Here is a 17,667-nt window from a genome sequence, read left to right as displayed (position 1 = left end):
CCAGCGAGGTGTTGTGTTGTCGGGCCGGTCGCCATGGGAGCGGAGCAGAGCAGAGCAGCCGCACGGTGACTCAGCCAAAGTATCTGATCGAGGGTTCGAATCCAGGTCACCTGCTTTCTCAAAGGGCGTCTAATTATAGTCTGAATGGTGAAGGTGCTTCTGGTTGTTAGATAACACAGCTGTTACGTGTCTCCTCTTTATTTAGATTTTCATAGTTATCATGTCTTTGTCTCTCTTTCTTCATTTTTGCATAAATACATTCAGTTAAATTCCTTTGTTGTGTTATAATTCGATAATTTGAGTTTTAATTTAACGTTTAATTCTAAAAAAAAAAATCAGGATTAACTTCTTTCTTTCTTATTTTAACTAAAAACATATTGTTTTCAGTTTTAAACTGTTCTGAAATTAGAGGCTGACATGTGTATGATGCACAAGCGAAAGTTTTAAAGTCTTCACCCTTGAGCTGTTTAGTGGAAACAGAAGTAAAAAGCCAAGTCGTGGTGTTGCTGAGAGCCAACAAAATGTTGAACTAGTCCTTTTCCTCTATTGCAGCTTCTTAAATGGATCAGAAACTTGAGCAAAAACCAACGAAATCTGAACATTTTCATTTTTATTAAAAGTCTGTCTGCTACAACCACAAAGCAGCTGTGAAAACTGGGAATAAAAACAAGAAAATTAAATAAAATAAGCTTTTAATTGGTGTCTGTTGTTTGTTAAGGTGGCAGATCTTTTGTGTCAGATGGTTTTAAAGTTTACAGATGTAGCTAATAAAGTGTCCACTGGGTTAAATCTGCACAAACTCCAGTTATAATGAGATTAATGTGATAAAGTTATATGTCGGCGTCTTGCAGCCTCTGTTATTTTTGCTCAGTGCTCCCCCAACAGGAGTCTGTCTGTCTGTCTGTGTGTGTGTGTGTGTGTGTGTGTGTGTGTGTGTGTGTGTGTGTGTGTGTGTGTGTGTGTGTGTGTGTGTGTGTGTGTGTGTGTGTGTGTGTGTGTGTGTGTGTGTGTGTGTGTGTGTGTGTGTGTGTGGACTCGCTGCATCTGAATTTAGTGCAGTAACATCAGTATAAGTGTCCTGTCCTCCATGTTTTCATGTATAAAGCTGCAGCTGCTGCCACATGAATCTGACTCATGTTTAAAACTGGAGACGTGACGTCGCTTCGTCTTCTTCACTTCTGCTTTTTATTTTCCCTCCTCCTCCTGTTCTCTGCACATGTTTCTACCGTCTGTCATGTCGACTGCAGCAGCTTCTTCTCTGAATCCATTTGTGTAATCTTCTATCTGTGTGTGTGTTTGTGTTTGTGTTACCTCAGGACATCTGTGAGGACATCTCAGACCATGTGGAGCAGATTCACGCTCTGCTGGAGACAGAGTTCTCCCTGAAACTTCTCTCCTACTCCGTCAACATCATCGTCGACATCAGGTCAGACCAGACACCGTTTCCTCTCACACTTTAATAAAGGTTCAATAATATGTTTATCATCTTTAAACCTTCTCGACTTCAAAAGAAAAACTGACTCAGATTCAAGATTCGAGATTAGTTTATTAATCCCATAGGAAATTTGTGCAGGCTGCTGCATACATGGTGCATAGACAGGACAGTATTGTGTAGACAGGTTTAAAGTGCATTCACAATACAATAAATCAATAATCAACAGCACTTCCCTGAGTGAAGGAGAACAAGTTAAAGTGGAATAAAGGAGTTCCTGTATCCAGTACCAATCATTCACCAGAAACTGTATCTACATTTCCAGCACTGGTTGTATTTACAACAGAAAGAGTTTATGACCAAGCCACACTGCAAAAACTCAAAATCTTTCCAAGAATATTTGTCTTATTTCTTGTCAAAATGTCTCATTTCTAGTCAAAACTAAACTCTTTCCACTTAAAATAAGACTCATCACCTAAAGATGAACTTGTTTTTAAATCATTTTCACCAGTGAAAGCAAGTTTTTTGTGCTTGTAATAAGGAAGAAAAACTTCCACTATCAGACTTTTCTACTTATTTCGAGTGAAAATCTGCTTGAAAGGAGTAAAAAGTGTCTAAAAACAAGCTACTTCTAATGTGATGAGTTTTATTTTAAGTATAATGAGATTTGTTTTGACTAGAAATGACATTTTGACTAGAAATAAGACAAATATTCTTCGTAAGATTTTTGAGTTTTTGCAGTGCATGAAGGACAAACAGCTTTTTAATCATGAATTTATCAATTTTCTGATCAATTTGTGAGAAAGACATATAGTCATTCTGCTGTGAAAGAAAAGAAAAAGAAAGTGTCTTCACCGTCAGCTCTGATCTGAACTGATTGGTTCTTATCAATAATCAATGAGTTGTGTGTTTGTGGTGCAGGACGGTGCAGCTGCTGTGGCACCAGCTCAGAGTGTCGGTCCTCGTCCTGAAGGAACGTCTGCTGCAGGGGCTGCAGGACTCCAACGGAAACTTCACCCGTCAGACCGACATCCTGCAGGCCTTCAGCCAGGACCAGCACCAGGTCACACACACACAACACACTCACACACACATAAACACACACAGCAGATATTAAAGGAGAAATATCACGCCCCTTTTCCACAAATTAAAATAGTTCCCAGGTGTTTTGAAGACATGTCTGTGACAAAATCCCCCAAGGATCAAACATCACAACTCTTTTCATCCTCTCAAAACAGCTGGTTTCAGTGCCCCGCCCCCTTTACAGGTACCAGGTAGAGGTGGAGTTATACAAATTCAAAAACTAGTTATATCATTGTCAGACAACCGAGGGAATGGCTCGTAAAACCACATGGATTTCAACCTCAGGAGCCTGAAAATGACTGATTTATTTGTCAATTCTAACATTTCCGGGGCAAGTATATGTTAAAGCGTCTTCAAAAGTGATATTTCCATTATTCGTCCTCTTTAATGGACCATTACACACTCAACATGTCTTCATGTATTCTAGTCTACGTTACATCCATCACAAATCACCCTTAAATTTACATTAAATATCTGATAATCTGAATATTTGTGAGATAAAATCCTGAAATCTAAAGTAAAAATTCGTCATTTCCCACATTTTGGGAGCCTGAAGGCAAAACAAACACCTAAATATATGTTAAAGAGCCTTCAAAAAGTGATATTTCCACTATACGTCCCCTTTAATGGACCATACACACTCAACATGTCTTCATCTATTCTAGTCTACGTTACATCCATCACAAATCGCCCTTAAATTTACATTAAATATGAAATCTAAAGGAAACTTTCGTCAATTCTCACATTTTGGGGACCTGAATGTAAGACAAACACCCAGATATATGTTAAAGAGCCTTCAACAAGTGATATTTCCATTAAACGTCCCCTTTAATGGACCATACACACTCGACATGTCTTCATGCATTCTAGTCTACTTTACATCCATCACAAATCGCCCTTAAATTTACATTAATTATGAAATCTAAAGGAAACTTTCGGCAATTCTCACATTTTGGGAGCCTAAAGACAAGACAAACACCTAAATATATGTTAAAGAGCCTTCAAAAAGTGATATTTCCACAATCTGTCCCCTTTAATGTGATGAATCTTTCCTCTGCAGACCCGACTGGACGCTCTGACTGAGGTGGACGACTGCGGTCAGCTGACCATCCGCTGCAGCCAGGACTACTTCTCCTTAGACTGCGGCATCACCGCCTTCGAGCTCAGCGACTACAGCCCGGGAGACGAGTCCGAGGCCCGGGCGGCGCAGCCAGACCAGGACCAGGACCAGGACCAGGACCAGGACCAGGACCAGGACCAGGACCAGGACCAGGACCAGGACCGAGCCGCTGGTCCAGAGGAGAGCGAAGGACTCGACTTCTCCTCCTCCTCGAACCCTGAACTCCACAACAGTTTACCTGAGCTCACGGCGCCCAGCAGCGACCTCGCCAACCACAACTACTCCACTGTGTCCGCGTTACCCACAATGCACTGCAGCAGCATGCCCACCACCACCCACCACCACAGTGAGAGTGCGAAGCGCCCCCTGCAGGGCGTGAGCCACAGCACCGAGGTGTCGCCCACGCAGCCGTCGCTCCCCAAGCGGGCGGCGCTGTTCTCCGACGGCGGCGGCGGCGGCGGGACGGAGGAGTCGAGAGGGTCGATGGGCAGCTCGCTGTCGGCCGAGCTGAGCCGCAGCACCCCGTCCCTCGTGGACCCTCCGGACCGCTCCAAGTTCTGGTTGGAGCTGGACTCGGTTTATCCAGAAAACGTGTCGCAGTCCTACGAGAGTCTGCAGGTCAGAGCCGCTCTGGTTTCAATTTAGACAAAGATTTAATTGCAGCGCGTTTTATCTCCAGCTGCAAAGGAGCGACTGCAAACAAAAAGTGTAGAAACCAATCTGGGTTTGTAAACACAGGAACTCAGGCTGCATTTAATGGTTCACAGGACAAAGAATAATGTTTAAAGTGACTAAAATAAGATAATTTGTACTTTTTTAGGTCAAATTTTATGTTTTTTTTATTTTAAATATCTCACAAATAGCGTAAAAACTCAATATTTTTTGTGGGTTAGGGTTAGCCTGTTGCCTGTCTCTTCATGTTTATGTTGAGTTGAAGTTGAAAGTCTTTATTGTCCACTGCCGTGGAAATTCATCTTTGGCCTCATACAAGATAAAAGAGACAGTAGTTTGTAGTTTATTTGATCTTTTGCACAAATTGTTACAGTCAGGCATCAATCAACAATCAATAAACATTCAATAAACATTCATTAATTCAAACTTAATTCATAAGTAGAGGTGCAAGCTGAAGCTCTTCTCTTTAATTCTTCATTTCAGTTCAACCGTTGGAGCTATTTATAGTTCAGTGGAACAGAAAGTAGCAGAAATCTTAAAATCAACAGATAAAGCCAAATAAACAGCATTAAATCAGACTATACTGTTTAATTTTGTTCTTTTATTTGACAATGTATTTCCTCCAGTCGTGACCTTTAACCCGTTTTCTTTCCAACGGACCAGGTCATGAACGGTCGAAACCTCCAGAGAAGCCACGTGAGCTCCAGACACGCCGGGCGCTCGGGGGGCCGCCTGCAGAGACTCCTCCTGACCGAGCAGAGGAGCTCATCATCTGTATCTGTTGCCGGGCCGACCGCCACCGCTCCATCGGAGGAGGAAAGGTCCACACAAATGGAGCGGAGGAGGAGGAAGGAGGCACGCGGCCACAGCGAGGGGGACTCGGACTCGTCGCTGCCGTCGCCCCTGAGGGAGCAGCTCCTCTCCTCAGACCTGGAGGCGTCAGGAGAGGAGTCGGACCCCCGACCGCCGCCGGGCAACAAGACGGCCGTCTGGATCGTGAAGCGCCAGGAGCAGAAGGTGAAGGTTCATATGTCTGTCAGCGAGAGACTGGAGAGTTAGGATTGTTTTTGATTTAGACACAGACAGGAAGTTCTTCTGAGATAAATTATAATTTAGTTCAGTTACAAGTCTGATTTCCAGCAGCAGGCTCTTCTGTCTCTTCTTTATCTTCTGTCTCTTCTTTATGTTATTATATTTTATTTTATTTTAATGTTTATTTATGTCAACAATTGATAGCAAAATTTTTTTTTTTTTTTTTTTTTTTTTTGGAGTTGTTACAATTTATCCCTCGGGACCCAAAAGGGTCCCTCTCATAAAAGTGCCATAAAAATGTCATATATGAATTTTTTTTTTTGCTTTCTTCACATGAAATCTGTTCAGCTACTTCAGACCTATTCATAAACATAAAGTTTTTTATTATTTTTTGTCATTTTTTATGTTTTTATGCCCTTTTTGTCATGTGACCCCCTGATTTTTTTAATGAGGAAAAAAACAAAACATGCAATATTTCCCAAAAATGAGATCCAAAGTGGATCACTCCATATGAAATTATTAGAGGCTTGAATATGTCAACAATTGATAACAACATTGATTTGAATGCATAATTTTTTTTGGAGTTATTACAATTTATTAAAAAAAGTTACCCTTGTATCCCTCGGGACCCAAACGGGTCCCTCTCATAAAAGTGCCATAAAAATGTCATATATGAATATTTGTTTTTGCTTTCTTCACATGAAATCTGTTCAGCTACTTCAGACCTATTCATAAACATAAAGTTTTTTATTATTTTTTGTCATTTTTTAGGTTTTTATGCCCTTTTTGTCAGACGAACCCCTGATTTTTTACTGAGGAAAAAAACAAAATATGCAAAATTTCCCAAAAATGAGATCCAAAGTGGATCACTCCATATGAAGTTATTAGAGGCTTGAATATGTCAACAATTGATAACAACATTGATTTGAATGCATTATTTTTTTTGGAGTTATTACAATTTATTCAAAAAAGTTACCCTTGTATCCCTCGGGACCCAAACGGGTCCCTCTCATAAAAGTGCCGTAAAAATGTCATATATGAATTTTTTTTTTTTGCTTTCTTCACATGAAATCTGTTCAGCTACTTCAGACCTATTCATAAACATTAAGTTTTTTATTATTTTTTGTTATTTTTTATGTTTTTATGCCCTTTTTGTCAGACGAACCCCTGATTTTTTAATGAGGAAAAAAACAAAATATGCAATATTTCCCAAAAATGAGATCCAAAGTGGATCACTCCATATGAAGTTATTAGAGGCTTGAATATGTCAACAATTGATAACAACATTGATTTGAATGCATTATTATTTTTGGAGCTATAACAAAAACATATACTTTTATACTAACGGCCCTTGTCATATAAATGCCATAAAAAGGTAATATACATAACATTTTTTTTTTTTTTTACTGCATCAAATCTTTTCACAAACGTCAGACCTAACTGTAGATATGAAGTTTTATATTATTTTTTCTATATTTTGTATGTTTTTGTAGAGATTTGTATGGAGATACCACACAAATGGGAGATATGGACTCTGTTTATAAACACCAACATAAACAAAGCCTGTATGGCCTTGATGAGGATCCAAATTTCACGCACACAGACACACACAGACAAAATATTTTTCTTACCCACATTCACACCACTCTTCTGCATTGGTCCAAACACACCCAGAACCAGTTTTAGGGTTTTCATAGTTTTTTACTGCCCTATATGTTGCATAGAAAGAGAAATATGCCGAAACAGCGGTTTCAGTGAAGGCCTAGTTCTCTGGTGGTTTAGGGAGACCTCTAGTGGTGGAAGGGGGCCTAAAACCTATTTTACCTTTAATTTGAAGGGAGAGGTTTAGATTAATTTGGTATTTAGGAAAATATTTTAATATGCCAGGATTACAGTATATCAAAAAATATGTGTTTATAATGGGAGTCAATGGGCCCAGATTGGGCCTGAGGGTAGCGAGTGTGTACGCATAATGCATATCTCCGTTTCTATACACCGTACAACAAAGGGATCTAGAATTTTAACAATAACAATAAAACACACATCCTGACCAAGTTTCATACAATTAACTTGTAAACTGACCGAGATATTGAGAATCAAAACATAAAAAACGCAAAATATAAACAAAGCCCATTTAGCTATTTTATTATGATTCCAACTTTGCACACACACCGACACACACACCGACAAGATATTTTCTCATCCACTTTCACACCAGTCTTTACCATCAGTCTCCACACACCAAAACCATTTTTATGGTTTTCAGCTTTTTTATTGCAGTGCAATCTGCAAGGTAAGAAACCAGGAATCAAGGTCTCAATGGAGGCCTGGTTCTATGGGGGTTTAGGGGGGTCACCTGACCCACAACCTATTTTTCCTTTATTTTGAAGCCAAAAGTTTAGATTTATTAGGTTTTCATGGAAAAAGCATTATAATATGTCAGGATTACAGTGTATCGAAAATGAGTGGTTTTAATGGGAGTCAATGGGACCCGTTTGGGCCCGAGGGATACCTACGTAACTAATAGGTGTATCTCCTATTCTATAGACTTTACAAAGGTGGGGATTTGGAATATTAAAAATCATCATAAAATAAACATTCTTGGGAAATTTCATTAAATTTGCTTTAAAACTGACTGAGATATTGAGGATAAAAAAAATACGAATTTCAAAAGGGACCCTTTTGGGTCCGTAGAGGCCTCAAGGGTTAACAGGGACGGTACATACAACATTGCCACAGAAAATGGGAGAATGTGATGCATATAAGACGTCTCGCTGCAGCTAATTTGCAGTCTTTGTCCCTGGTCAGCCTTTAGAATAGAAAAAAATATACTGAATATAATAAATGCAATGATACAAATACAGTGGATAATACAGTGAATACTGTTGCCATGGATAAATAAACACAGCTGCAGTTAGACATTTCAGATTAAAACACAAGTTAAATTTAGCATTAAACATTAGTAAAGTGCTGCATTGACAATGACTTGAGAGAAGTTCATGTTCACATTTCTGCTGCTGCTTGAGCCGATGTTTAACGTTCACACTAAGCCTTTCACATCCAGGATCTTTTTTTTTTTTTTTTTTTTTACTGTTCCCCAGTGTAAAAATGTGTCACGTTTGACCCTTAACATTATTCAAGGCTTAAAGCCATCTGCCTGTTGGTTGCCAGTGAATTAAATAAATAATGTGTTACATAAATATTTTTATTTTATTTATTTTTGATTTTGCTCCCCAATTACTTTTTGTGCCCCCAAATAGTTTACTTTAGGTGTGCTCTCTTTGGTAGAGCCCTCGCTACCGCAAATGTTCAATAAAATGCTCCTGCAACACTTCATTGTGCTTTACTGAATGTATTTTCAACTACAAACAAGACTAACACGCAACTTACAGTATATATTGCAATCAATTTCTAATTTTGTGATTCCGCATTTCTTTTGTACGTTTTCTATTTGTCATGATAGGTCTTAAATTTCATCCATAATGGTCTTAAAAAGGTCTTAAAAAGTCTTAAATTTGAGCTGGTGAAACCTGCAGAGACCCTGTTAAATTTACATTAAATATCTGATAATCTGAATATTCTTTAGATAAAACCCTGAAATCTAAAAGGTCTTGTATCTGTCAGGGAGTAAATGATTTCTGCTCTGAAAACAAACTTGTATTTTACCCACGTAAAATACACTTTGTTCAGTCTCTTCTAATCAAGTGATCAATACCAACCTCTGGTAACCGTACCAACCCCTGTTCTCCTCCAGCTGGAGGCCGAGGGCTCGTCGAGGGCCAGTCCGGACCGGGAGCACTGGTACGGGTCTGAGGAGTTCCTGGCGCTCCCGGCTCAGCTCAGGAAGACGGAGATGTTGGCGATGAAGCTGGAGAGTCTGGCTCACTCCATCCCTCTGGTCGGTCCAACGCTCCAACATCAACATCAACATCAACTCCTTTTATTTCATTTCATTTCTGCTTCTGCATGATGATGAGATAGATGATTGACCTTTGACCTTTGACCCCTCCCTCCCTCCTCTTCCTGCAGATGCCCGGTGACTCTTCCCAGGATGCTTTGCAGGACGTGGACGACTGGGATTTGACGGAGCTCAACACGGACTGGGAGGTCGGAGACACCATGAGCAGCGTGGGAGAGAGCGGAGACGACGTTCCCTCTCCTCTGCCGCCGCTGGTAAGCAACAACAACAACGTTTCATCCTTTATTTCTCATACTATGTTTTTATTTTTTTATTTTTTTATTCCTGTCTATATTCTGAAGGTTTTTACAGAGGGGATTGTTGATATATCATTCATACAACATTTTATTCCAAAAAAACAAAAACAAAAAAAGCGAAATTTGATTTTTGACACTATTTTCTCATTTACAGAGTGATAAAAAGAGATATCCAAAATCCTCCTCTGTGAAAACTTTCTGTCAACAAAATAAATAAAGAATTTTGAAATCTGAACAAAGCAAATTTTTCCGATTTGCCTTGTAACAAAAACAACAACAAAAAGTGTCACGACTTCCTGTATCTGGCCCTTCAAAATAAAAGCCCCATAGTCTTTCATATAGTTCAGTCATATTGATTTTGAGTTAATATTGACAAGACACGGCTCCAAAAGTTTGTTTGTTTTTTCCTGCGACCAATCGACCAATGAAATTTTGGTCGGCTAATTTTTGGGGGCAGCCCTAGAAGTGATTTATGTTTTCTTTTTCAGGTTTGAAAATGCCATATCCAATATCCTGTACCATTCAATTTTATTTTATTTAATGACATTTATGTCAAAGATACAGGAGAGTGATAATACACACATAGCAGCCGATAAAATCTGTTGTTCAATATCTCATGACTGATGAAAAATTTGCCGTGTTGTGTGCAGTAGAATTTTGATGCATCGCAATGAATCGTAGAATCGAATCGAATCGAATCGTTACCTGGTGAATCGTAATCGAATTGAATCGTGAGGGCAGTGCCAATGCACACCCCTAGTAAAAATGCATTACGGGTCCAAAAAATTGACTTTCATTCTGAAACTCGGGACATCCAGAGTTTACCCAAAGATCCAACTCCTTGCCAAAAACCAGGCCCCAGTGACCTTTCATTTGACTGTGGGGAGTTGGGAAAGTGTGAGAGGTGGACAAAAAGAGGGAACTTTTGACTCCTCCTTTGACCTTCCATCTTCCTCCGTCCGTCCTTCCCTCTGTCCCTCCATCTTCCTCCCTCTCTCCGTCCGTCCGTCAGCTTCCCTACAGGAGGAACCTGCTGAGCCGCTTCAGCCCGACCTCGTCCAGCGACATCGCTCCCTCGGTGGGCGAGAGCATCGAGTCCGGTCCGCTCAGCGACCTGCAGTCTGAGGACGACGACGAGGGCCGAAGGTCGGCCGATGGACTGCTGCTGCAGACGACGGTGGCGACGGCGCCTCTGGTGGACGGACGCGGAGGTGCATCGCTGGTCCAACAGCTGCTGGAGGACATCCAGAGTCAGAACCAAGACCCCGACATCTGGAGGAAGATGGAGGTACGGACTCACTTCCTGTTGATGTGTTGATGTGTTGAACTTTCTCTCTGACTGTCGTATCTGAGCAGCTTCTTCTTGACTTCATGGCAGGGTCATTATACCGTAGTTCACTCAAATTATGACTAAAACAAAAACTAGCAGTGAAAAATTAGTAATGAAAACAATTTTTCCAAAAACGAGAACTAAATAAAAAGTCCAATGAACAATGTAAAACTAAACTGAATGTCAGATAACATCAGCTTAGTTGTAGTTTTCTTAGAGATGTCTAAAGCTGCAGGAAGAAAAGGAGTACAGTACGACCCACAGCTAGATAAGAGTGAATGGAACCTGATGAGAACTGATGGGAACATTATGGGATGGATGCAACTAAAAGGAAAAAAGTTCATCTTCTCTGACAGAGGTTTTCTCCTAAAACTTGAAAAACTACAACTAAGACTAAATAAAAACTAAACTACAACTAAGACTCAATAAAAACTAAGACTAAGACTAAATAAAAACTACAACTGAAACTAAATAAAAACTAGTCAATTCCTCAAAAATAAAAACTAAAGTAAAACTGATTCATCACTTGTTGAACTCGCTAAAACTAAACTGAAATAAAAAAGCAAACTCCTTGACGCCATGACGTCATGCTTGACCTCAGCTGCTCCACAAGTCAAACAGATGTTGTAGAAAACAAACAAAACAAAGCGAACGTGACACAATAATCATTTTATAACACGACCCGCTGCTTGTTTCTGACGCACACACACACACACACACACACACACACACACACACACACACACACACACACACACACACACACACACACACACACACACACACACACACACACACACACACACACACACACACACCTGCTCTAGGTGTTGTAGCTTTAGCCGTTGCAGCTGCAGCACCAGAGAAACCAGAACCAGGCTCATCGCCGCCGCTGCTGCAGCTGCTGTGATGGATCGGAGCTCTGCTGTCCTATCGGATCGTCCCGTGGCCCCGTTAATTCATCACCTCACTCTGGAAAGGTCACGTTTGATTGGCAGGCGGATTATTGATGAGACGGCCCGGTGAACTAATCAGTCATATCTGTCATATCGAATATGGTGAAATGTCAATAGCTCTGGGGATTCCTCCTCCTCCTCCTCCTCCTCCTCCTTTAATTAGCGCCATAAAGAAGCTCTGCTGCCTCTTAATATTTTTTATTTTATTGTTTTATTCCATTCAGATGTCTTCATTGCCTTTTCCCTTTTACTACGTTCACATCCTATTCTCACCTTTTTTTTTTTACATCCTCGGGAACATTTTTACTTTGCCGGCTGCTGTGACAGCTTACAGTTTACCCCCCCACACCCCCACACCCCTTCTCCCTCCCTCCCATTCCCTTCAGAGATCAATGAAGTTCAGGATTCCCGTCTTATCTGGTGTTAGCCGGGGGTCAAGGGGCCGCAGATGGACACGAGGCCGACGCAGCGCGACTATCAGACTATCAGAACGATCGGGATGATCTAGCCGGGGATCAGCGACCCCGGAGATCAGACCGTGTCCTTCACATCCCCCTCCTCTCCCCCTCCAGATCTGATTCAAATGAGATCCTCTGCATTAATATTCAGAATTAACGATGATTTGACTGATGAAATGTCGGACCTGTCTCTGTCTCCGTCTCTCTGTTTCCTCGCCAGGTTTTACAGCGCGTTGTTTCCTTGATCTACAAGACTTTTAACACTGGTTCATCAGCAAAAAAAACAACAAAAAAACAAAAAACAGTTTCAAATCTAGTGTAGAAACCAAACATGAAGCCAACACCAAACATGTCAGATGGGAATTCATTCATAGGAAACTGATTTACAGTCTTATTTGATGGGAAAAGCACATTTATACAGCAAGGTCATTTAATGTGGTGAACACAAATAACAAAAAGCATAAAAATAGAAGCAAAAACACAGATTATTAACTAGATGAAGCTGAATTGAAGTCAGATTTTAGTTTCCTTTCAAAGCTTGTTACACTTTAACCTCATAGTATCTGACTGGAGAAGAGAGGAGAGTGATGCAATAACATGAAGCCATGATGAATGAAGTCTCTGACCTCAGATCTGTTTCTGAGACATTAAAATGCAGGTTTGAGTTTATATTACAGCTTTGATGTGAATGAAACTAATGATTTACAACATGTGTCGAGGTTGAAGTCGTCTCGGTTTAATTATCAGAGGTTTTGTAGAAGACAAATGATGAAGGAGCCTGGATGACGCAGCTGACTCATGTTTTCAGTGTGAAAAAGATGATGAGCAGAACATCCTGAACTTCTTCTTCTACCACCTCTTATTACTGATAATTATTATTAATTAAAGGGATAGTTCACCCAAAATTGAAATACTTTCACTCATGATCTCCTCCCCCTCATGTGGACTAAGGGCTGGGAGAAGTTTCAGAGTCCTCCGTGGCTTCTCTGAGTTACAGGGGGTCTCAGCGTAGCAGTGCATGTCCACATGACGGTTGCAAATGGATACCAACTGTCTTCGTAACAAAAAGACACACCAAAAAACATCCAAATACCTCCATGCTGCTCGTATGTAATGTCCGTCTTGTATTGAAGCCCCGAAATGCGAAATTGTCCCGAAATAAATTAAATAAGTCTATATTTCAAGCTTGTTTTGTAGCGGAAGCTAAATTTGACGAACCGGGAAGAGGAGCTTCGAGAAGCTTCCGCTACAAAACAAGCTTGAAATATAGACTTATTTAATTTTTTTCGGGACAATTTTGCATTTCGGGGCTTCAATACAAGACGGACATTACATACGAGCAGCATGGAGGTATTTGGATGTTTTTTGGTGTGTCTTTTTGTTACGAAGACAGTTGGTATCCATTTGCAACCGTTATATGGACATGCACTGCTACGCCGAGACCCCCTGTAACTCAGAGAAGCCACGGAGGACTCTGAAACTTCTCCCAGCCCTTAGTCGACATGAGGTTGAGTAGATAATGAGTGAAATTTCAATTTTGGGTGAACTATCCCTTTAAAGCCTGGTTATTGTTTAATTCAACCTTTAAACATGCTCTGTTCTAATTGTCTTGGGTTCAGAGAGGATTTAATTATTTTCCTATTCAGATATTTTGCAGAAAAAATCTGCACCGGACCAGATCTGCATCGTATGTGGCTCTAAAACCAACGTTGTGTCAAAAACAGCTCAACAGGAGGCAAATAAAAACATCTTTTCTTGATAAAACCGACACCTCCACTTGCTGGAATTCTTTTTTTTTTTTACCCTCCTACCCCGGTGGATTACCCTGAACGTCTCAGAGCCAATAAGTATCTATATTCCCCGCCACGTTCAGGGCCCTGTGCTGCTTCCCCTGAATCATTCAGACCCCCTCTGGCACTCAGTGTGGGTTCATGTGGTCTGTGTCAGGGAAAAAAAGAAAGAAAAGAAAATGTTAGCCTCATTTAAATGCCCAAAATGTAAAGTACTGAGTTTGGAGTTAATATATATACAGATTGCAGACTGTTCTTATAAAATATTTAAATGCAAAACATCCATAAATAAAAGTGAACAATCCAAAAAACAAAATCACATAAAAACTGCTCGGCTACACACAAATAGACACACTAACACACACACTCTCCTCGTTCCTCTCTGCTCCTGGGTAATTAGCTGATTAGCTGCTTAATTAGCAGCATGTAATCATGGCGATGGATGAGCTGCCTAATTGAGGAAGTGAAGAGAGGAGGAGAAGAGTCGTCTCCGTGTGGAGGATGACATTCTGAGAGACGGAGAGAGAGTCTCCGCTGAATACAAGCCGGCAGAACGAGATAGAAAAGAAAAATCATCCGTCCAGGGAGGAGAGAAAGAGCGGAAAGATCAGCGCCGGAGCAGAAATGAATCAAACCCACGAAGCAGCGCAGAATATGATCTGTCCAGGAACTCGTTCGTTCGCGCCTCCTCAGGGAGGAGGAGGAGGAGGAGGAGGAGGAAGAGGAGGAGGAGGAGGAGGGGGATAGACTGTTGTTGCCAGAGTCGAGTAGATTTGATTGGAGTAAAGACGAGTAGAAAAGTAATAGAATAAGAAGCAGTGTGTCAGTGGAATAAATCAACATTTCCTCTGAAGCTGAACGAAGTGTAGCGTATAGAGCTCTGTGTGTGTGTGACCTTATGCATCCAAATACATTAACTATATCTCTGTTTTAACATTTATCAAAGTCCGAGGCAGCCTCCCCCATGTTAGTGCTGAATTATATTAAAGATGAACTGTTTTATTTTGGGGTTTTTCATCAAAAAAATGAGTGTTCATTTTTATTATTGTCATTATTCTTGGGCATTTTCTGTCAGACAGGAAAGGCAAGCAGGGAGAGACACTGACATCCAATAAGCAGAGTTCCTATGCAAGTATGAAAAAGTATGGAAATTGATTTTATACATTTCCAGGCCTGGAAAAGTATGGAAAATGGAAACTATTGTATGGAAATATATTTATCTTAATACGTATCTGAGGTTATTTGGGTGCTATTGTACCTAGCTACAATCTCCTGGAAATAATTTGGCGACATAATGGCATACAAACTTAGAATAATGAAAACAAATAATTAATTGCATCATTTATATACATGATACACATCTAATTACTCAAATGTCACAAATTATGTGAATTTTTTTTACCGGGAAATTAGGTTCTGGAAAAAATATGGAATTTTGAAATTTCTAATTTGTAGGAACCCAGAATAAGGATTGTGTCTGTTGGTAATTGAACCAGCGATCACTGCTTTGGACTATGGCAACATGGGATGTGCTCTAACCGCTTGACAACTGAACACCAGTGGCGTCATTTGGGTATGGCGGTGTATGGCACTCGCCATACCTTGACTTTGGTAGAAAATGTTCGGAGTACTGGCACTTATAGATTTTAACCCCTTGCGTACCCGGACTTTATACCGCGTACCGGGACGGCGTACTGTGTCCTGTTGTAATTCTCTCTGACCGATTCGCGATAGTGTTGCCTCTTTCTCACTTGAACCATGCTGTCGCTCCTGCTCCTCTCTGCTCCTCTCTCTCTCTGTCTCTCACTGAGGGGCGGGGCTGCCTCGCGCCGTGCGCTGTGTCTGAGAGCGCGTGTACGAGTGCACGCCGCTGCATCATAGATGTAACTCATATGACTGTGTAACTCCATGTGCTGCAGACGTGAATGTGGAGCGAGCAAACCTTTGTGAGTTATAAAGCCATCAACATAACTTCCCAGTGGTGCCTGCTAACAACTTAGCCTACCACTTATTCCACATGCTTAAATATGAGTCATATTTCAGTGCTTGTTTGGCTAAAACTAGCTACTTAGAGCACAGTAAAATGAAAGCTCTTATTTGAGAAACACTGTGAAGCTGCTGCAGTCATCTTATTAAGAACAGGCTAATGATAGCTGTCTGAGTGTGGAGGCTGTTTATCTTGTCACAAATCACAAAAACTTCTAATTGAGACAAACAAGTCCCAAGCAAGCCCCTGCCTAACATTAGGCTACCTGAATATAGCCTAGTGAATCACAGCAGCAATAGGAGGAATCACTCATTCAACTTAGTTGTTGTGAAAATTTTAATTTGTTTCCAGATTAAATTTATTCTGATTTTGCTGTTAAACTTTGCTGTTCTTACTGTAGAAACATGTAGGCCTACTGTAGATTAGCAGTGAATGAGCTCATGTTGGCAATAATTTGTTGACACAAAAGAAATGGCAATTAAGACAGGATACAGACACCTTTTACGGAGTGGATACACTTCAAATAGCCTATTCGTTTGTCTTCAGAGATTATTTACAAATGGATTTTAACAAGAAAATACTTATAAATACTTTGTCCTCGAAAACCTGGAAAATGGTTATCCAGTCATGGAAAACACATGGAAATTGAGAAAAAGTGTCAAATGTCCTGGAAAAGCTTGAGTTGAAATTATTTATCACACTGTTACATCAGCTACCAGAGCTCTGTTTGACTTTTTCAGACCCCACCCCACTAATGATTTATTTTCAAAAGATAAATAAGTTTTATTGTGAACCCTTGTGTGGGGTATTGTGAGTATCATCCAATCCATAGCATTGATAGTGATAATTCAGAAAGCTTCGTGATTTTGCTCTCAAATCACACCAGATTGCTGCATTTCAATTTACAATGCGCACAAATTTTCGGACGGGGGGTCAAACCCCCCAGACCCCCCCGTGAGGGGTTGGTCCTTGCCATACCTTGTCTAAAACTGAAATGACGCCACTGCTGAACACCCCAACTGAAGTTTTAACATTTCATAGTTTCTGTCCTTGAACAGCCTTGAAATTTCACATTTAAAGAGTTTAAATTTTAACTTTCCCTCATTTAAATGTCTAAAAACAATCATGTACTTTACTGTTACAAACATCTGCTTCCAATGGAAACTAAAAGCTGCAGGAAAAGAGCTGCTAAATAATGTAATGAGCTAATTAGCATATTCATGATGTCATTCTACAGTTAATTCATCAGTTCTCTTGCCTCTCTGTGCTGCTCACATATATAATATTTTAATCCACCGCTGTAAAGTCGTTCTCATCAACAAAACATGTGACCAGCAGCTCTGCAGCTCCAGCCTTTTTAAAGATATTTCATAATTTCCCATTAAAGCAAATAGAAAATAACGATTTTCACCATCGATATGAACCGATGCAATATTTAATACGACCATTGACTCACTAGAGCCGACTAAAAAGCCTGTTAACGTCTTGAATTAATCTACATTTTTACCTGTTTTTAACGCTCAGTGTACGACAAACTGTATTTTCTTTACAACGCCTGTTTAGACTAAAGTATTTCTGTTTCTACCGTGTGT

The 17,667-nt window shown here is 40.4% G+C and overlaps 1 protein-coding gene across 1 annotated transcript in view; it reads left to right on the top strand.

The window, feature by feature from the left end:
• The window catches only part of akap6 (A kinase (PRKA) anchor protein 6), a gene marked incomplete at both ends in the record, with an annotated part of 204,851 nt that overhangs the window by 19,341 nt on the left and 167,843 nt on the right, over nt 1-17,667 (top strand). Inside the window, 7 exons of the mRNA XM_083998470.1 lie at nt 1,317-1,426; nt 2,354-2,495; nt 3,576-4,253; nt 4,971-5,324; nt 9,097-9,237; nt 9,369-9,512; nt 10,567-10,842. Of these exons, the coding sequence (XP_083854596.1) occupies nt 1,317-1,426; nt 2,354-2,495; nt 3,576-4,253; nt 4,971-5,324; nt 9,097-9,237; nt 9,369-9,512; nt 10,567-10,842 (1,845 nt within the window). The remainder of the gene's footprint in view (nt 1-1,316; nt 1,427-2,353; nt 2,496-3,575; nt 4,254-4,970; nt 5,325-9,096; nt 9,238-9,368; nt 9,513-10,566; nt 10,843-17,667) is intronic.

Source organism: Trachurus trachurus (assembly GCF_905171665.1).
Source record: "Trachurus trachurus genome assembly, chromosome: 22".
NCBI lineage: Eukaryota > Metazoa > Chordata > Actinopteri > Carangiformes > Carangidae > Trachurus > Trachurus trachurus.
Note: the sequence above shows the minus strand (reverse complement) of the source record. Positions and strands in the feature narration are given on the sequence as shown.